The 21,552-nt window shown below is 40.9% G+C and overlaps 1 protein-coding gene across 1 annotated transcript; it reads left to right on the top strand.

The window, feature by feature from the left end:
- Positions 1-284: 284 nt before the first annotated feature.
- FGF20 (fibroblast growth factor 20) lies at positions 285-9,109 on the top strand. Its single transcript, XM_049866496.1, has 3 exons — positions 285-561; positions 8,459-8,562; positions 8,864-9,109. Exons 1-3 carry the CDS (start codon positions 285-287, stop codon positions 9,107-9,109), a joined length of 627 nt encoding a protein of 208 aa, XP_049722453.1.
- Positions 9,110-21,552: the final 12,443 nt, after the last annotated feature.

Here is a 21,552-nt window from a genome sequence, read left to right as displayed (position 1 = left end):
TGGCGGAGCGGGAGCCCCAGCCCCAGCCCCAGCCCCAGCCCCGGCCTCGGCGGCGGCAGCTATAGATGTTTCTGCAAAGCCACAGCCGGCTCCCACCTACCCACGGACGGAAGACCGCTCCAGGACCCTGAGCGCGTCCCTGCCACCTGCGTGCAAAGTCCATTCGGCGGCCTCCCAGGAGGGACCGGCCTTCCACCTTTGCGCTCGCCTCGCCCCTCTCCCGGCTGCACTTCGTTGGGGGTCTTTTGTTTCCCGGACCCTCGGCCTCCCCCGCTGGCGCCCTCATGGCTCCCCTAGCCGAGGTCGGGGGCTTCCTGGGCGGCCTGGAGGGCCTGGGCCAGCAGGTGGGCTCGCACTTCCTGCTGCCCCCCGCCGGGGAGCGGCCGCCCCTGCTGGGCGAGCGGCGGGGCGCGGCGGAGCGCGGGGGGCCCGGGGCGGCCGAGCTGGCGCACCTGCACGGCTTCCTGCGCCGCCGCCAGCTCTACTGCCGCACCGGCTTCCACCTGCAGATCCTGCCCGACGGCAGCGTGCAGGGCACCCGGCAGGACCACAGCCTCTTCGGTAGGTGCCGCCCCGCAGCCGGCTCGGCCCCGGCCCGCCGCCTCCTCTCCTGGCGCGGGCGTCGGGCTGCGCCCAGCTCGGGGCGCCGGGGACCCACGGGGCGAGAGCCGGCTGGGGCCGCACGGGGCCCCCGGGGGCGCGCAGGACTTTCCTGCCAGCTTGTCGCCGCCGTCTCCAGCGGGTCTGGGGCGGGAGGAGAAAGGGCGGCTGCTGGGACGGTCCTTGCTGCCCGTGGGCCCTACCCCTCCTGCGCCTGGGACAGCGAGTCCCGCTCCAGGAGCCACAGCCGTCCCTCGCGCCTCACCTCGCAGGCAGGGTTTTGTTTTTTAAATCCTTGTGTGAGTTTCTCCTACTTTCTCTCACATCTCGCCCAGTTTCCACTCTACAAAAATTAATCACAGGAAGCATCCCGCTCCTTGAAGCATCCCCCACGGTTATGGAATTGATTGTGCCCCCGTGGCTTATGGTCGGGGGTCGCTCTTGCACAGGGTGCGAGCGTTTACGTGTCCACTTACAAAAAACCAAGCTCGCCCTCGAGTGCATTCAGACTCATAGCGACCCTAAAGGACAGACAAGAACTGCCCCAGAGGGTTTCCAGGGAGCAGCTAGTGGATTCGAACTGCCAACCTTCTGGTTACCAGCCTGAGCTCTTAAGCACTGCGCCACCAGGGTCCACTTAGAGAACTGTGACTATTCACCCGAGGTGGTGACGGATTAACTCTCCCTGGGTAAGGTGGATACCGTCAGCTTCACCTGGCGACAGTCTCTGCGGTCCTACCCTTGTATTTGGGTGATTAAAAAAAAAAAAAAAAAAAATTGAGCATGCTCAGTCCTTCTGCCCAAGATCTTAGAAACCGTGAAACCTGAAAGCCGCGGTCTTGGTATTGACCATAGGTTGGAGTAAACGGGGAAGTGAAAGAAGATATGGGTGGGAACTCAGAGGAACGCGCTTCAGAATACCTCAGGCAGTGCCTGAGAGCAGTAGGGGTTAAAAGAAAGAAAGAAAGGAAGGGCTCTCAAGGCAGTATCAACTTCAGACACTGGATTGGAAATTCTACGGCCTCTGTTGTTAATTATTTCCTAACTAGCTGGTGTAACAAGTCCTTCGTCAATGTGGGTCTTAGTTTTCTTGTCTGTACAATTAACTTAGGTGATCACTTGAGGTTACTTTTCTTTCTAACATCCTAGGCTCTTCCTCGGATAGCTAAAGTATTAACCTGCTAACCCTCTCAAGTGGTTTTGATCATGAAACTTGTGATGTCATTGGAGACATACATTGTACTTAACGAAAGAGAACCTTTTCTAGCACTGTGAAGGGGCCAACCCAGTGCTAGCTTTCATTTCCCTTCCTTGGGACTCTGGAATTCCTTGAGAATTCTCATCTCCGAATGGTCCTCTCTTATCTTGTCCTCGGCCCTCGCTCTTGTACTTTCATTCCTTTTTTTCCACTTGAGAGACTCATTAAAACTTTGGCAAAGTGTAAATCTCAGTTTGAAGGACGTTTTAAACTCCAGGTGTAGAAATGACCATGTGGTGGTCATTTGGCAGCACTTAAAGGCTTAGAAAATTAACGTTTTTAAACCCATATGTTTGTGGCTTCCACTGGCCTTTTCCAAATGCCCACTGCCTATGAGCTGGGAGTGTCATGACCTAGCGGCCAGCCTGGGGTCATTTTTGGAAAGCGGCTTTTAAATTGAAGAGGCTGAGATTCTGATTCTAAAGAATTCTGCTGACACCAGGTGGCTGAGTTCTCTTGCCTTTAAGAATGACTGTACTTCACATATTACAGAAAAAAAATCCTCCAGCTACCAAAAAGATTTAGGAATGGACATACATGTGATGATGCCTACAGATAGAGCAGGTAGAAGTTAAGCTTAGGTAATATTCAGATACTAACCCCTCTGCAACACACAGTATAGCATTGGAAATTCTGCTTTTAAGACCTTTGTAATTCAACTGTAATCTCCCCAATGACACGAATTATTTCTTCAGCTTTGAGTCTCCCTATAAGACTGATCCTATGGGAAGACATTAGTGAATATTTGTAGATTTAATAACAGTCTTTTACTTAGTGTTCAAACATTGCTCCTCAGAATTACCACCTTGCCAGCACAATTTCTTGTTAAAAATTTGTATCAGCGTTTGATAATTGGGAACATGTGACCTAGACTGATGTTATGCTGCTTTAATTCTCTGTATGGTGGGAGGCTACATACATGATCAAAATATTCACTGTTAAACAAGGGCAAGATAGCTCCTTATTAGTCTGGTAGTCTAGAGGAGTGAAGAGTCTATCTGCAATGCACTACAGCGCATCCTAGTGGTCTTTGCAAACTTAGACATTGTCATTTACTACAGTGTGAGAACCAAGTTCATAGTCAGCCTGTATAATCCATGGGCTCTCTATGCTTGCCTTCTTTTGCTAGTACTTCAGTCATTAATTATGCAATTATATTGCTATTTTTCTTTTAAGTGGGTGTCTGTGCCATTAACGAAAGAAGTTTGAGAAAACTCAAAAATGGCTATTTGAGATGTTAAAATAAATAATATTTTTGATAATTTTGTATTAATTTGGCCACGATTGACTAAAAGCATTCAGAATGCCGTATTTTTTTAAAACCACACCAGCAGATTATAAACAGAAAGGTTTCAGTGAGGTTAAAATATAATTTGCTATGTGAGTTAGCTTTATATTTATAATTAGTTTTTCTGCATAGTAGTATAATAGTAAGAGTTTACCTAATACTTAAACATGGAATCATTACTTAAAAAAAAAGTGTAGCTTGAGATCAAACATATTCCTTTAAAGGCTTTTTCCTTTATTCTCCTCCATTCTCTATAGATTTGTCTGATGTGGTTGCATTGTGGGTTGACTCACCTGTTTATTATGATTTTTAAAAAGGCTGGCTTTGAAAATGATACCAGGAAGACAAAGTACCTCCAGGTCTTTTTATGGGACACTGGGCATTAGAAAATCTATCTAAAATCTGTGATTACCTCTTAAGGAAAGTTTTTTATGTCTACTCTTTGTAAAGGAATTAGCTCAGTTGCCACCTCATCTTATAAATAAGAAAGACTTGTCAAATCTCATTGAAGAATCAAATGATTACAAATTACTATGTGGTATACTATTTCCACGAAGAGAAAAAGGATCAGAATTAAAAAGTGTGGCTAAAATCTTTAAGAACTTAAAAAGCACATAGCTTTTTCCCATCAGCCCCTATGACTCTTTGCAAAATTACTTATGCCTGGTTATGTATCAGGTTTTAGATGTTTCATAAAGATGAAGTTACTGAATATAATTATTCTAAGACTATTTATCTTTTTTTAGTTTCTAGAACTACATAACTTTTGACAAAAAGACGGCATTATTTGAAGATGAGAACTGAAGTATAGGTAGTTTATCATTTAGTTTTTTCAAGAAAAATGAGTACTTCATGAGATGTGTTGTATAATTAGCTTGTATGGAAATTAAGCTTTTATTTTATTGTTCTTGAAAACTGGTTCTATTGTACATTCTAATCAGTTAATCAGTTCCTGTTCTTTGAAAGTCAGGAGCTTCTTAATGTAAATAAGATACAGGGGATTAGGTTACACGTCAGCCATAGTATACTCTTCAATTTGAATGTAACATTCAGTACAACCTACACTAATTATACATTTATATCCTGGATGAAATTCCATTAATGCGTTTTTTCTACCAATCACATTTGGGGCCTATGTTTTTGTTTCTATCGGATATCACTCATTAATGAGCTTGGAAGTGAGTTTAATTTTAGTTTACTTACCAGCTCTATACTTCCCATCGTGATGGCTGTGCTATGGAGTTTGGGTCTTCTCTGCTATATCTTATCTTCTCTCTGCCTTAGTCTCAATTAAGGATGCCACTTATAAACTATTTACAGGTTTCCCCTGCTATCTGAAAGTAGAACCTTCCTATGAAACTTTTCATAAGCCAAAAACGGTGTAAAGTGAAGAAGCAGTTGCTGTTAATTTATACGGGAAAAAAATTTGAGTGTTCCCAGACCCAAAAAATAACCTACCAAATCATCCCAGATAACAAATAAAACCTAAGATAACACTAATATGTAGTAAAAGCAGGGATGACATGGTAAATACATAGCCTATATAAAGTAGCATGGAAAGAGATGATGGAGCAGCTCAGTACCATTAGTCAGAACAAGGCCAGAGGCCAACTGCGGAACGGACTACCAATTGCTCATATGCAAGTTCAAGATGAAGCTGAAGAAAATTAAAACAAATACATGAGAGCCAAAGTACGACTTTGAGTATAACTGAATTTAGAGACAGTCTCAAGAATAGATTTGACGCATTGAACACTGATGATCAAAAAACAGATGAGTTGTGGGATGACTTCAAGGACATCATATATAAAGAAAGAAAAATATCATTAAAAAGACAAGAAAGAAAGAAAAGACTAAACTGCACATCAGAAGTGACTCTGAAACTTGCTCTTAAATGTAGAGCAGATAAATTGAGTAGAAGAAATGATGAAGTAAAAGAGCTGAACAGAAGATTTCAAAGGGTGGCTCTAGAAGACGAAGTAAGGCTTAATAATGAAATGTATAAAGACTTGGAATTAGAAAATCAAAAGGGAAGAACGCACTCGACATTTCTCAAACTGAAAGAACTGAACAAAAATTTCAAGCCTTGAGTTGTAATATTAAAGAATTTCATGGGAAAAATATTGAACTATGTAGGAAGCATCAAAAGAAGGTGGAAGGAATACACAGAGTCACTGCACCAAAAAGAATTGGTTGATGTTCAACCATGTCAGGAGGTAGAATATGGTCAGGAACTGATGGTGCTAAGGGAAGATGTCAAAGCTGCACTGAAAGCGTTGGAGAAAAACAAGGCCCCAGGAATTGACGGAATACCCGCTGAGATGTTTCAACAAATGAATGCAGCACTGGAGGTGCTCACACAGCTATGCCAAGAAATTTGGAAGAGGGCTACCTGGCCAAGTGACTGGAAGAGATCCATATTTGTGCCCATTTCAAAGGTGATCCAACAGAATGTGAAAATTATCAAACGATAGCATTAATATCACACATAAGTTAAACTTTGCTGAAGATAATTCAAAAGCAGTTGTAGTAGTGCGTTGACAGGGAGCTGCCAGAAATTCAAGCCGGATTCATCTGATACCCTTGCTGATGTCAGATGGATCTTGGCTGAAAGCAGAGAATACCAGGAAGATGTTCACCTGTGTTTTGTTGACCATGCAAAGTCATTCGACTGTGTGGATTATAAAAAATTATGTTATTGCAAAGAATGGGAATTCCAGAACACTTAATTGTGCTCAAGAGAAACCTGTACATGGACCAAGACAGTCTTTCAAACAGAATGAGGCGGTATTGCGTGGTTTAAAATTAACAAACAAATTTGTCAGGGTTGTATCCTTTCACCATACTTATTCAATACTAAGCGATTAATCTGAGAAACTGGACTATATGAAGAAGAACACAGCATCAGGATTGGAGGAAGACTCATTAACAACCTGTGATGTGCAGATGACACACTTTGCTTGGTGGAAGTGAAGAGGACTTGAAGCACTTACTGATGAAGATCAAAGACCACAGCATTCAGTATGGATTCCACCTCAACATAAAGAAAACAAAAATCCTCACAACTGGACCAATAAGCAACATCATGATAAACGGAGAAAAGATTGAAGTTGTCAAGGATTTCATTTTACTTGGATCCACGATCAATGCCCGTGAAAGCAGCAGTCAAGAAATCAAACGGCATATTGCATTGGGGAAATCTTCTGCAAAACACCACTTTGAAGTGTTAAAAAGCCAAGATATCACCTAAAGAACTAATGTGCACTTGATCCAAGCCATGGGATTTTCAGTTGCCTTATATGGATGTAAAAGCTGGACAATCAATAAGGAAGACCGAAGAAGAACTGATACATTTGAATTTGGTATTGGTGAAGAATATTGGATATACCATGGACTACTAGAAGAATGAACAAACCTGTCTTGGAAGAAGTATAGCCAGAACGCTCCTTAGAAGCGAGGATGGTGAGACTTCGTCTCATGTACTTTGGACACGTTGGCAGGAGGGACCAGCCCCTGGAGAAAGATATCATGCTTGGTAAAGTAGAGGGTCAGTGAAAGAGAGGAAGACCCTCAACGAGGCGGACTGACACAGCACCTGCAACGATGGGCTCAAGTATAGTAAGGATTGTGAGGATGGTGCAGGACCAGGCAGTGCTTTGCCGTGTTGTACATAGGGTCACTATGAGTCAGAACCAACTCGCTGGCACCTGACAACAATGTATTAAGTAGAAATAATATATGTACAGCAATGCCAGTCTTGCTGCTCGGGTATATGCTACCCCTTTAACGGCTTACTGCAAAACAAATGCTGAATGCTATTTCTGCTTTTGATCTTTTTTTTTTTTTCATAAAGGCAAAAGTTCTCGTCAGATTTCTTTCATTTCGTAAAAACAGGTACTAATGTAGGTCTTCGTAAATGTGAAGTGGCATAAAGTGAACTTTCTAAAAGCCAGTGATACCAGCACTCTTTGCTCTATGTCCCTGATAGATGGCTCTAGCCTTCTACACGATGATAGCTTGAAAGAGCTCATTTGTCTCCCTACAATCTCTTTCTGCCAAAGAGTGAATTAGGCTCTGGACAAAACAGAGTCCTCCGTATAAGCAAAGAGCCAGGCTCGGTACTTTCCTTGTCCTTGGCAACATCATGTGACCAAAGAGGAACTTGTATAATAAATCATGAAATGACTTAAACGCCAGAGTCAGGCTAAATGCTGTGAAAATTTAGCCCATGAAAATATGTTGTTACTGTTTGTTGAGCTTAACAGGAGGTTCAGGGGTGAAGGTAGAAAGCTATTGAGAAAGTTCCAAGCATAGAAGTGTGTCTATACTCTTGCAGCAAAGAGTCTAAGGGGAAAAACTAGACGAAAACATTATTACAAAGGTTAGTGTATGCAGAGAAAAGGGATCACACAGAGGGAAGTATTAAGGGCTTTTTTTATTTTTATTTTTTTATAGTATCCCTGTGTATTAAGTGGAAAGTTTTTGATATTAAGTTACTGATTAATAACAAAGTATTTTAAAAAGGTATTGATAGAAAAATTTGCTTGCCTGCTTAATTCTTGATATTTGGCTATCGTTTTCAATAAATTATAAATCCATTTTACTTTTCTGAACTATACAATTTATTGTGAAGTTATATATGACAGGAAACATAGCATAACATAAAATCTATAAAGTCTTGGAAGCCCTGGTGGTGCAGTGGTTAAGAGCTACAGCTGCTAACCAAAAGGTCAGCAGTTGGAATCTCCTTCTGTAAAGATTACAGCCTTGGAAACCCTATGGGGCAGTTCAACCCTGCTGTACAGGGTTTATGAGCCGGAATCGACTTGACGGCAATGGTTTGATTTTTCTTTTGGGGGGAGGGGTAAGAGCACCTCTGACATTACTAATTTATAATAATAGCTTCCGTTTGTCGAATGTCTAATGTGTGACAGTCCTCACCAGTCTCTTGTAGGGAGGCATTTCACCCATTTTTGAATACCAGGAAATTGAAGCTTAAAGAAGACAGTGACTTGCCTAGTCATCCTAGCTAGTAAGATACTTGACTGGCATACAAATCCAGGTCAATCTGGTATAAGGTTTCATACCTTTAACATTATACCATGATGAACAATGTTTTCCTTTTTTCTCATCTGTAAAATGGGAGGATCATAATGATAAAACAATTGTATAACGCTTTTCAGTTTACAAAGGACTGCAACATGCATCATTAGATTTAGACTATGGGACTGCTACTTCTACTATTTGGAAGATTTTTATTAGTCATATGCTCATTGATAAATATGAACCGTTATTTTGTTTCCTGAATTCAGGTATCCTGGAATTCATCAGTGTGGCAGTGGGTCTGGTCAGTATTAGAGGTGTGGACAGCGGTCTTTACCTTGGAATGAACGATAAAGGAGAACTCTATGGATCAGTAAGTGATTTTTTAAATTATTGTAATTTTTGAAATACTGTCCATTAATTTATTTTTTAAATACCTACCAATAATAGATGTTAGAAGACATATATAAAATATACTTATGTAGAAATTATAAATCTATATCCTGCTCAACTTCCATGTGTCTGGGCAATAGTATAATAACTCACTTTCATTTCTTTAACCCCCACAATTTAACAAGGACGTTATTATAGGCAAAGACATAATGGAGTTTAGACTATTCTAAAGAAATTCTCTTAAAAGCACATTTTAATGGTCATTATCTTCTCTCTTTTAGGAGAAACTGACTTCTGAATGCATCTTTAGGGAACAATTTGAAGAGAACTGGTATAATACCTATTCATCCAACATATATAAACATGGAGACACTGGCCGCAAGTACTTTGTGGCACTTAACAAAGATGGAACTCCAAGAGATGGTTCCAGGTCCAAAAGACATCAGAAATTTACACATTTCCTTCCTAGACCAGTGGATCCAGAAAGAGTCCCTGAATTGTACAAGGACCTACTGATATACAGTTGAGATGTGATCATGTCTTTACCGGAACACCAAAGCACAACCACTCTTTCTTATCACAATTTCCGTGGAAATCATAACAACCCAGGAAGACATTCAGAATGTTATGGAGTCTATTTTCTACTGGGAGATGGAATTTGGAAAGAATACTGACTAAAAACTGCAACAGTTTTTTTTCTACTCGAAGTAGACGAGATCACTCCTTATAAGCGATGAGGTTCCCTTAGGTATTCCCAGTTGACTGAAGCTGAAAACCTCTTTAACTGTGGCTGATGGGAATATCACCTAGCTGGCTGCTGGTGCCTCTCCTCTCTGGATTATGTTTACTTGGAGAGTTGCATTAAAAATAGATACTTCATGTTGAAGAGATGGATTGATGTAACGGAGATTACTGCCACAGAAATTTTGAAGACCCTGTAGGACTTTTGAAGGTTACAGCATTACATGTTAAAAATCTGAGTGAAACTTGGACTATGAAACAAGCCACCCCAACACGGAACATTTTTTTTTAAAGGAAGGACTTATTTATACATTTTCAATTTGCAAATATTTATTATATATATTTATTTATTAAAGAGTTTATTTTTTACTGGTATATAAAGATAATACAAAGAGGAAAAACAAAAAACAAAACTTCCTTTATTGTGCCATTACTTTGTTCTGGTGTCTTGGGCTGTAAAGAAGACATCATTATTAACACATTAAACATAGAATAAGTTCTTAAATTTCTTTCTGAAAGTATAGTGTAGATTATATTTTTATGCACATCAGCTGTCTTCTGAATGTAACGTTGGTCCCTTTTGATCTAGAAAAACGCTTTATCAATTTGTATGGAATTCAACACTCATTCAAAAGGGAATTAAAGATTTTTATTTTATGTTTTGGTTTTATTGCTTTTCAAGGTGCCAGTTATTCTACTTATATAGCATGTTTTAAAATTACAAAATTCTAAAAGCCGTAAGGGAAAACTTACTTTCGTATTTAGGGACCTTTTCATGTTGGAAATTCTCAAACATTATGTTTGCTTTTTTTTTTTTTCTTGATTCAGCGTGACAAAGATCATTTATTTCACCTGCTACAATCATAGAGCAAATGAGTCTTTGTGGCTCCACCATTAACAGTGGTAATACCTCATCTACCTATCTGAGCCTGGAGTCCTTTTTATTATAGAGCTTCCCTTTAGCAATTTATTCAACAAATATTTATTAAATGCTACTATACACAAGTCACTCTGTTAGACACTAAGGAAAATATGATCAAGACTTAGGTGGTCCCTGCATCGTGGAGCTTAAAGTCTAGTGGGGAGACAGACGGTAAACATGGAAACTAACACATACTGTAATTATGACCTGTGATTGTTCTATGAGGAAAGCAAAGTTCTGATACAGAACAAAAAGAGAGAACCAATTGAGATAGGATGGGTTGGAAAGACCTCCATAAGGAGGTGACATTTCTAACTGGCCCTGAAGGATAAGCAGAAGCTAGCTAGGGCAAGGGGAGGATATGAGCCTTCCATGAAGAGGAAACAGAATTTGGTGACCATAAGAGTTGCTATTGATTGGAATCGACTCATCGGCAAGGGGTTTGGTTTTTTTGTTTTTGAAGGATCGCTATGAGTCAGAATTGACTCAATGGCAGCAGGCAAGGCAAGAAAAAGCTTTGTGGCTGGAGCTTAGTAAGCAATTGAGAGGACGACGCCAATGAGTTTAGAAAGCTACGCAGGTACAAATCCTATAGGTTATTAAATGCACTTCTGAAGTTTTATTTGCTGCTGCCCAGCAGTTGTCAATGTCACTGCCCATAAAAGTAGAAATCATTGTTGTGGATGTGGTCATGTTAATGGCAGCACCTGCTACTATTTGGAAGGGTCCCCAAGAGATGGAGCTTTCATGTCCCACCAAAACCAAACCAAACCCAGTGTGGTCGAGTCGATTTCGACTCATAGCGACCCTATAGGACAGAGCAGAATTGCCCCCATAGTTTCCAAGGAGCACCTGGCAGATTTTAACTGCCAGCCCTTTTGGTTAGCAGCCGTAGCACTTAACCACTACGCTACCAGAGTTTCCTTCATGTCCCAAGAGATGCACTAACCTCCTATGCATTGATATCTATCACCAACCAGGAAGCTCACTTCAGCTTCAGTGTCTGAAGTTTTCACTAGGGTTTATTTACGTAGGCATGACTGATTGAATCCTTGTCCACACGGTTGAACTCAATCTCCTGTCTTCTCCTTCCTCCCTGGAGGTTAGACTGATATGATATGGTGAGTCTTTCTGGAATGGCCAGCACCCACCCAGCATGATCACCACATTAGCATAACCTGTCAGGTGTGGTCTAAAGTCCTCCGTGAATACTGAAGACATTCCAATCACTGAGGACATTCCAAGGGTACCAAGAACCAAGGACAAAGACAAAATTCTTTGAGTAAAGCAATTCTTCAATCCACAGAGAACAACTAGTCCAGAGCTCTTTCTTTCTTGTAAATTTTATTGGGCTATTGGTGAAAGTTTACATGGCAAATTTGGTTCCCATTTAACAATTTCTATACATACTTATACATACTGTTCAGTGACATTGGTTACATTTTTCACACTGTGTTAACATTCTTATTATTTCCATTCTTTCTTTCCTATTTCCATTAATCTAGCTCCCCTGTCCACCCCCCCACCCTCACCCCCCCTCCCCGCTTAACTGCTCGTCTTTGCTTTAGGGTAAATATTGACTATTTCGTTTCATACAGATGATTATTTAAAAGAGCACAGTACACATGGGCAATATTGTTTATTTTATGAGCCACTCTGTTATTTGGCTGAAAGGTGACCTCACAGTATACAGACTGAATAAGTATGATGAAAAGATACAACTCTGATGCACACATTTCTAGACTTTAAATCATGCAGTAATCTCTTGTTCTGTTCGAACAACTGCCTCTTGGTCTACGTAAAGGTTCCTCGTGAGCACAATTAAGTGTTCTAGAATTCCCATTCCTCGCAATCTTATCCATAATTTGTTATGATCCACACAGTCAAATGCATTTGCACAGTCGATAAAACACAGGTAAACATCTTTCTGGTGTTCTCTGCTTTCAGCCAGGATCCATCTGACATCAGCAATGATGTCCCTGGTTCCATGTCCTCTTCTGAATCTGGCTTGAATTTCTGTCAGTTCCCTGATGAGGTACTGCTGCAACCGTTTTTGAATTTTCTTCAGCTTGATTTTACTAACGTAAATAAAAAAAAAAAGTTTTTTTTAATGATATTAACGATATTGTTTGATAATTTCCACGTTCTGTTGGATCACTTTTCTTTGGAAACAGTACAGATGCGGATCTCTTCCAGTTGGCTGGCCAGGTAGTAGCCTTCCACATTTCTTAGCATGGATGAGTAAGCGCTTCCAGCATTGCATCTGCTTGTCGAAACATCTCAATTGGTATTCTGTCAATTTCCGGAGCCTTGTTTTGCACCAATGCCTTCAGCGTAGCTTAGACTTCGTCCTACAGTACCATTGGTTCTCAATCATATGCTACCTCTTGAAATGGCTGAACATGGACCGTTTCTTTTTGGTACAGTGACCCTGCATATCCCTTCCGTCTTCTTTTGATGCTTCTTACTTTGTTCAATTTTTCCCATAGAATTGCTCAATATTGCAACTCAAGTCTTGAATTTTTTTCTTCAGTTCTTTCAGCTTAAGAAATGCTGACCATGTTCTTCTCTTTTGGTTTTCTAACTCTAGGTCTTTGTGTATTTCATTACAGTACTTTGTCTTCTCAAGCCACCCTTTGAAATCTTCTGTTCAGCTCTTTTACTTTATCATTTTCTCCTTTCACTTTAAGTACTCTAAGTTCAAGAGCAAGTTTCAGAGTTGCTTTTGACATCCCTTATGATCTTTTTTTTCTTTCCTGTCTTTTTAAAGACATTTTGGCTTTCTTCATATGTGATGTCCTTGACATCATCCCCACAACTCATCCCCTCTTCAGTTATTAGTGTTCAATGTGTCAAATCTATTCTTGAGATGGTCTCTAAATTCAGGTGGGATAGACTCAAGGTCGTACTTTGGCTTCAAGGACACACATTTTTTGTCTGTTCAGTGCACAATTTATTATTTGCTGCAAATAACAGTACTTCCAGAAAAAATGTTTTTGGTGAAGGGCTCTTGAATTTTGTTTCTTTTAAATGTTCTATCACTTTTTTTTTTTTTTATCACTGTTAGTCATCTAACTAATAAGGGAAGACAGAGTCTCAGGTACCATCATTTCTGAATCACTGCTACTCAATACACCATCTCTGAAATGAGTAATTGTTTCATTTGAATTAGGTCAAGGACACCACTTTAAATTTCACTTTATTAAAGTGTGACTCAGTGCCAGAAGGTTGGACCCTGTAGTCAGACCATAAGGTGTAACTACAGCCAACTGAAGGCAAACTACATTGGTTACCAAAATTCACAGCAATCTAAAAGAATGCGTTTGCCACACCAGTGACCATAGATTTTCCAAAGGTTGATTTAGAAATTACTTACAATTAAAAAAAAAAAAAAAGTTATGCATAGGGCTAGGTATAATGGGAACAAACTCATTGAGTGTTCTACAACCGAGTTAACAGTGCCCTTTTCTATTTGGACTAGTCCAACCAGTTAAAGGAGTAAGTTGTGTTTGAAATTATCCCACTTCTTCAACACCCTTATTATGCAATTCGGGTGTACTCCTACTGCAACTTGGTACTATTTCATATTTGCAGGATTGATGGGAAAGTGTTGCTCTAGAGATTTTCTTCTGAAGGTTAGAGATAACCTTTTGGGAAGAGGTTCTTTTCTTCTCTGTTACAGCAATAAATTCCTTGCATCTACTCTCTGAGGGAAAGGAGACTTCACCCAAGAAAACTTCTATGGTCCTCTATGACCAGCAGTTACTAAAACCCAGCAACCTAAGCTACTTACTCCTCCATATCCTTCAATAAAAAAAAAAATTTTTTTTTTTCCTTCAATAGCCAAGATAATTTTTCTCTTTACGTAATGGTTAAGGTTATGTGTCAACTTGGCTAGGCCATGATTCTCCGTGGTTTGGCAGACATTATGTAATCATCCTCCAGTTTGTGATCTGATATGAGCAGCCAGTCAGCTGAAAGGGGAGTGTCATCAATGGTGTGGCTACATCCAATATATGTCTATGTTCTGGGAAAGCCTGCTCTCTCTGGGTCCTGCATCCACCTTGTCATTCTCTGGCCCCTAGTTCTTGGGATGTGAGCCAGCAGCCTGCCCTGACCTGCTGATTTCGGATTCATCAGCCCTGGCAACCACATGAGTCAGGAGAAGCCTCAGACTGACCTCTGACCCATGGATTTGGGGCTTGCTAGCCCCCACACCTGTATGAGCCATTTCCTTGAAATCTCTCTCTATATATACATATGATTGGTGTTAGGTGCTGTCAAGTTGGTTCTGACTCATAGTGACGCTGTGTACAGCAGAATGAATCACTATTTGGTCCTGCACCATCCTCACTATTGTTGCTATGTTTGAGCCTATTGTTCCAGCCACTGTGTCAATCCATCTTGTTGAGAGTCTTCCACTTTTATGCTGACACTCTACCTTATCAAGCCTGACGTCCTTCTCCAGGGACTGGTCCTTTCTGATAACATGTCCAAAGTACATGAGATAAAGTCTCTCCATCTGGTTTTGTTCCTCTGGAGAACTCAGCCTAAGACACATCATATTCAAGTTTCTCAGAATTAATATTATCTTTGATCCTGTATCTAAAAGTCTTTGAGATTCTTGAATATTATCTTTTGTTCAAAACAGGTCTCAGTGGTTACGGTCTCTCCAGGCAGATCTGATGTTTTAATGGAACTGGATGTTAGGGACTTTGGGACAATTTGTCCTTCCCCTTGAAAAGACTGGGCTTGATCCCCAGAATTAGGACCAGGCTTCTTAAATTTAGAGAGATCAGGAGAAATCAAAGGAAGTGCTTTAGAAGTTGCCTTTTGTTTTTTACACGCAGGGAGAAGTTTTATCCTCAAGATTTATGAACTCCTTGTCTCGGTTTTCCCTCTTTTGGCTCAGCTCCCAGCGATTTTGAAGTGGCTTTTTTCTGTGTGCTTGGAGGATTTGCCAAGGTTGTTGCCATGGCTACAGTGCCTTTGAGTTTGACTGATTCTTGTGTCCTATCGATCTCTGAATTTTAGCAACTCCCCAGCGTTCCTCCAATGAATTTGGGGTGTTGTTATGCCATATCTAATGACCCTTTGTTTCTTAAGCCACAGGGAGATTGTAGTAAACACAATGGGAGCTATCTAAATCCAAACTTTTCTATTAGCTACTTCTCCAGCAATTTCCATGAGATTCATGCTTCCATTAAAAGCTTTTGGGAAGGTAGAAACATAAACCATCGGCGGTGTACTTAAGATGCCAATTTCTTAGCATTTCAGCATGAAGATAATCATCTGGGTATTTGGGCTCATGATAGTTATTTGAAGTTCCTCCTTTCTAAGCTCCTTATCAGTTTTCCAAGGTATATTAGATTCCTAGAGCTGCTGTAACAAAGTAATACAACGTGGGTGGTTTAAACATCAGAAATTCGTTGTCTTCCTGTTCTGCAGGCTAGTAGTCCAAATGTATGGTATTGGCAGGGCCATGTTCTCTTTGACGGCTCTAGGAGAGGACCCTTCCTTATCTCTCCCAGCATTGGTAACAACCTCAAGCGTTCCTTGGTTTGTGGCAGCATACATCTGTCACCACATGGCCATGTTCCCTCTGTCTGTCTCTCCATGTCTCTTCTTCTCTTTAATAAGGAACCACTTAGAGTTGGGACCCACCCTACTCCAGTATGACCTCATATTAACTTAACTGAGAATATCTTTAAAGAACCTATTTCTAAACAAGGCCATATTCAGAGGTAACAGGGGTTAGGATTTTAAATATTCTTTTGGAGGACACAATTCACTCCATAGCTCGTGGCCAGGACTGCTCCACTATGCCTCACAAATCAGTCCATAATGATCTCCATGCCCTCACCACCCATGGAAACACAGCATTACATTTCCATGGTGTGTCTACTCCTCCCCATATTGTATTCATTACTCTTCTTTAAAAAAAAAAAAACTCTGAAGTATAATTTACGTAGAATAACTCATAGATTTCAAGTGTACAGTATGAAGACTTTCGACAGACGGATACTCCTGTGTAATCACCGCCACAACCATCATATAGAATATTTCTATCAGCTCATAATGTTTGCCCTTGCTCATTTGAAGTCATTCCTTCCTCCACTCCAAGCTCCAGGCAACCACTGATGTGCTTATTGTCATTTTTTTATTTTCTATAGTTTAGTATAAATGGAATCATTCATTCTGAACTCTTAATATTTTTGAGATTTATCCGTATTGTTTCATGTACCAGGAGATCCTTTCTCTTTATTACTGAGTAGTATTCCATTGTAAGGATGTGCCACAATTTTCTTATTCAACAGTTGATGGAAATTTGGGTTGTTTCTAGTTTAGGGATAGTATGAGTCAAGTTGCTATGAACATCTGTGTACAAGCCTTTTTGTGGATGTATGCTTTCAATTCTCTTGGATAGATACAATTGCTGAAACTGTGGCGGCATAGTGGTTAAGAGCTATGGCTGCTAACCAAAATGTCGGCAGTTCCAATCCACCAGGGGCTCCTTGGACATTCTATGGGCTAATTCTACCCTGTCCTATAGGGTCACTATGAGTTGGAATCAATTCAGTGACAATGAATTTTTGGTTTTTTGAGTTGCATTTATAAGAAAGTGCCAACAGCTTTCCAAAGGGGTTATACCATTTTACATTTAGAAGAACATTGTATATGAGCTCCAGTTTCTCTATATTATTTCTAACACTTAAAATGAACAACAGTTTTTTCAGTTTTAGAAATTCTCGTGATATAGTGGTTTTAATTTGCCTTAAAAGTGCAGTTTTATTCAATTAATTAAATTCCTCAATGACTAATAATATTGAGCATATTTTTATGTGCTTATTTACATCTGTATGTTATTCTACGATGAAGCATCCTTTCAGAGGTTTTGTCTATATTTATTGGGGTATTTGTTTAATCATTGATTTCTAAGAGTTGTTTATATATTTTGGGTATAAATCTTTTGTAAAATAAATACTTTGAAAATATCTTCTCCCAGTCTATGGCTTCCCCCCACCTTTTGTTAACAGTGTCTTTTGATGAGCAAATGTTTTAATTTTGATGAAATCAAACTTATTTTCTGTTGTTAATGCTCTTTGTTTTATGCTTAAGAAATCTTTGCCAAGCCCAAGGTCATTAACAATTTCTCTTATGCTTTCTTCTAGAAATTTTATAGTTTTAACCTTTACGTTTAGACTTATGATCCATTTGGAGATTATTTTTACTTGTGAAATTTTTAGAATTTTAAACTATATATAATATACATTATCTATATGTATCAGTAATAGATATTTGAGAATTTATATACATGCCACTTGAATTATTATAGTGCTACATGTACAGATCCAAGAGTACTGTGTTTTTATGCAAATAACACAACCATGCTCCCCGAGAGTTATTTTCATAAATGCCACTATGCCAATTTTTTACATATTGCTGTAAAAAATTAGCATAGTGTGCTTACAAAGATACCTTGAAGGGGAGAGTGTGGCTGGCAAACAAACGTTATTTGCATAAAATACAATAATTCTAACACACATACTCACAGATGCATTGTGCAGATTCATGAATATGTTCTGATCTTAAGATACTCTGAGATCTCTCATGGCTCATTCTGCTCTATATCTCACTCAGAAAAGAAAATCCAGGTACCAAATAGTGTACGTCACAGGTTGGGATCTTTCAGCCTCAGAGATGGAGTTTAGAGAGTGGGCCGTTTATTAGGCAGTGCTCTTGGGAACAACAGTAATCATTCAGGAAAAGCAAGTAAGCAAGATTGGGCAGGAGGAATTGAGCTGTGATGCAGACGTGATGCCAGCTTTGGTCATCAGGACAGTGAACTCCAGAGCTAAACGGCCCTACTCATTGGGCTGAAATGGCTGAACGTTGTTACCCATATCTGGAGCAGTTGTTGCATGTGGGCCACTTCAGGGAGTGAGGCTCTCTGCAGCTGAAACAGTCCCTGAGGGAGTTATCAGCGCTTGGACGGTTGGGGCGATGAATCCTTCCTTGCAGAGAAATATAAGCGTGTCCCTGACAGTCTACCCCTTGGTACTCAGGTCCACATTTTCATCAACATTTGGGGGAGTACTCCTCCAAGATTCCATCAGGCTTCTCCTCCTGGGTGAAATTTAGAAGAGGAAGGTTGGTGGGCAAACTGTAGTCTCTGGGGCCACAACTGATATTCATTACTTCCCCACACCATTGTCCAATCTAACTACCCCTCACCCTCAACTAGCACCTCTGCTGCTCTTGGTGGCTTCGGGTGGTGAGAATCAGAACCGAACACTGAGGAGTCTAAGCCCTTGGTCACCTTCTCAGGCCGAGGTTGTTGAATTTGTCTGTTTGCGTTCCTAATATGAAGGGAGTACTTTTTAGGGATGGCAGCATGGGTTATCTGGGATCTACACTTTTATCTCCATGTTCTAACTGAACAACAGTAGCCCTGTCTCCTCCTGATGGTCAGGGCCATTTGTCCCTACTAAGACAGTGATTTCTATTCTTTGCTGACTCTTGCCACAAGGAAAATGAAGTGCCAGGGGCAGCTTTAGCTTATAACTCAATGGGACTTTTGCTGAGTCCCCTGGAAGAAGTATTTCCCTTTGGGAGCCAGGACCTTTAACATTGTAGAGCCAAGAGTTTTGGGGATGGGAAGTACAAATTCCTCAGGTGATACTGAGAGTGATAAGTAACCCTGCTTATCATCACCCTCAATATCACCTGGGGAATTTCTTGGTTCCTTCTTATTGAGGACCAAACACAATATAGAAATCTTTGAATCATGGTATATACTGCATTCTGGGGGGTGGTGTCCCATCCTTGTAAAGTATCACCTCTGAGCTTGTGCTTCATAATTGCCTTCACCAGGCTGTTCCAACACTGTCAGGATGGCAACTTCTGGATGGTGCTGAATATATGACTGGTACATCCCATCTGGCTTACTCCCATACCTACTCTGCTGTGTATGGGACAGGACCCTGTCCAGGTGGAACAAGGCCTTGGATAGTTGCACTGGCTAATAGTCTCTGGGAAGGAAAGGCAAATCAGTACCCAGAATCAATCACAGACCTTTTCAGGGTAGAAAGGGTCCAGTGTAGATACTTGTCTCCAAGGGGCCAGGTAGTCTCCTTGAGGAGGGGTGCCATATAGGAGCTCAACGCTGGTCTCTGTTTTTGGCAGACTGGACATTCAGAGGCAGCAGTAGATAGAATGATCATGGAAAGCAGAAGCCCATGTTGCTGGGCCGATGCCTAATCCCTACCTCTACTACAATGGTCCCTTTTTTTTTTTTTTACTGTCCATTGTTCTGACTCTGGAATGGCCAGTGGCAGAGACTGGCTGATATAAACTAGCTGCTTTATTCTGTCTACTTGGCTGTTTAGTGTCTCTTACATGACGGATGCTCTCTGCTGGTGTTAACTTTTAATACAAAGATCTTTACACTTTATGTCAATTCCCATTTATCTGCATATATTCCTTTCTGCCAGTCTCTTTGTCTCTGATCTTCCAATCTTTATTCTCCTAGGACTTTGACCAGCCAGTCAGGATATTTGTGACTACTTATAACCTAACCTAACCCATTGCTGTCGAGTTGATTCCGATGCATAGCGAACCTGTAGGACAGAGTAGAACTGCCCTATAGGGTTTCCAAGGAGCGGCTGGTAGATTGGAACTGCCAACCTTTGGGTTAACAGCTGAGCTCTTAACCGCAGTGCCACCACTACTCATAGGTCCTTATATATACTAATCTCAGGCCACTTCACACAAAGTGGATGACCTGATATACTGCTCAAAACTCTGCCCACTGGGAGGATTTTCTGAGACAGGATGTAGTAGCTCGTGTCCCCACTGGGCTGACCTACCTGTAAACCAATCTGGGGGCATTTTTATTCTCTGTCAGCTGAGCCTTGGGAATGCCACCCATGGGTCATGGGAGTGAGCTGAGGGAGAGGTGCTGGGGCCACGATGGTAGATGGCATGGGGTCTGAGCTCTTTGCTCATGTAGCTTGCTTGGGCCCTTTTGCCCTGCTGGTTTCAATGTTAGATGTACTGCTTCTGTCATACGACAGACTGTGGCTGGACCTACCTTTTCTCATGAGTTGATGGGTCTGACAGGATGTAGCTCATGATGGGAAATTGAGTCAAGCTCAGTAACACGGCAACAGTTTCATTTCAAAAGATGTGTATTCTAGACCTTGCAAATGGCACGACCTTGCTCCAGTACCCCAGGGGCCTGTGCTGTGATTTTAAGCTGGGGCTTGCCCCACATTCCATATGGCATATTTTCCCACTACTGATACCTCTGGCTCAAGTGACAGAGGTATAGACTGGGTCTGACTAGACAGCCCAGGGCAATTGCTTGCTTGCTTAGGGGAAGTTTTAATTTAATTGTAACTCTCTAGTTTCAGCACTGTTTCCAAGGGCTGTGAACAAGGATCTGAGCAAAGTGGCTTCACAGGGCAGCCGTTCTAGTTGAGCTGTCAGGGGAGACACCTGAAATGGAGACACTTGAGGGGTTGTTTCTACTCTGTGGTTCCTGGAGGGTGTTCTCTATTGTCCTGTGTAGATTAAAAAACAAAACAAAACAAAGAAGAAAACCCCAAACCAATCCCACTGCTGCCAAGTTGATTCCAACTCATGATGATCCTATGTGTTACAGAATAGAACGCCTCATAGGATTTTCTTGGCTGTAATCTTAATGGAAGCAGATCGCCAGACTTTTCTTCCATGGCACAACTGGGTGGGTTGAAGCTACCAACCTTTAGATTAGTAGTTGAGTGCAAACCATTTGCACAACCCAAGGACCACCCCCATAAATTAGAAATGGTTATATCCACAATGAACGTGCTGATGGTATGCGTGTGTTTAGTAGAATGGCGGGGGGGGGGGGGCGGGGGGTGGAGCAGGAGAAGAGGACAATTTAGAAGGAGAGAATGGAGAGGTTGTTCAGTTTACCAAATTGGCTGCTTGTTCAACCTAAGAATGCATAGCTTTCTGATTCTCAGAGAAGCAAGACTAGGCCCACATCTCCTAGTATACCAGTTCGATATATCACTCCATTAATAAATACAAAGTAAAAACATAGAAACGATGAAACATGTAAGTGACATGTACTATGACCTTTTATTGTGAGGAGAGGAAAATATGTACTATTTATTTTAAGAGAAAAAAATTATGATTTTTAGAAATTGACTATATCTTAGCTATCATCTAGTTCAATCTCTTCATTTTACAAAAATGAGGAAAATCTTTTATCTAATTGATTCTTTTCAATAAAGCCATGAAACTTTCTGTTGTTTA

The sequence above is a fragment of the Elephas maximus genome, chromosome 22 (genome assembly GCF_024166365.1).
Source record: "Elephas maximus indicus isolate mEleMax1 chromosome 22, mEleMax1 primary haplotype, whole genome shotgun sequence".
NCBI lineage: Eukaryota > Metazoa > Chordata > Mammalia > Proboscidea > Elephantidae > Elephas > Elephas maximus.
The sequence above is the reverse complement of the archived record's forward strand: the minus strand, read 5'-3'. Positions and strand labels throughout refer to the sequence as shown.

Bases quoted from the DNA above. Each gene is read 5' to 3' on its own strand.
- FGF20 (XM_049866496.1), top strand. From the start codon at position 285: ATGGCTCCCCTAGCCGAGGTCGGGGGCTTCCTGGGCGGCCTGGAGGGC. The intron at 562-8,458 runs GTAGGTGCCGCC...TCCTGAATTCAG, and splicing joins GCAGGACCACAGCCTCTTCG to GTATCCTGGAATTCATCAGT. The intron at 8,563-8,863 runs GTAAGTGATTTT...TCTCTCTTTTAG, and splicing joins AAGGAGAACTCTATGGATCA to GAGAAACTGACTTCTGAATG.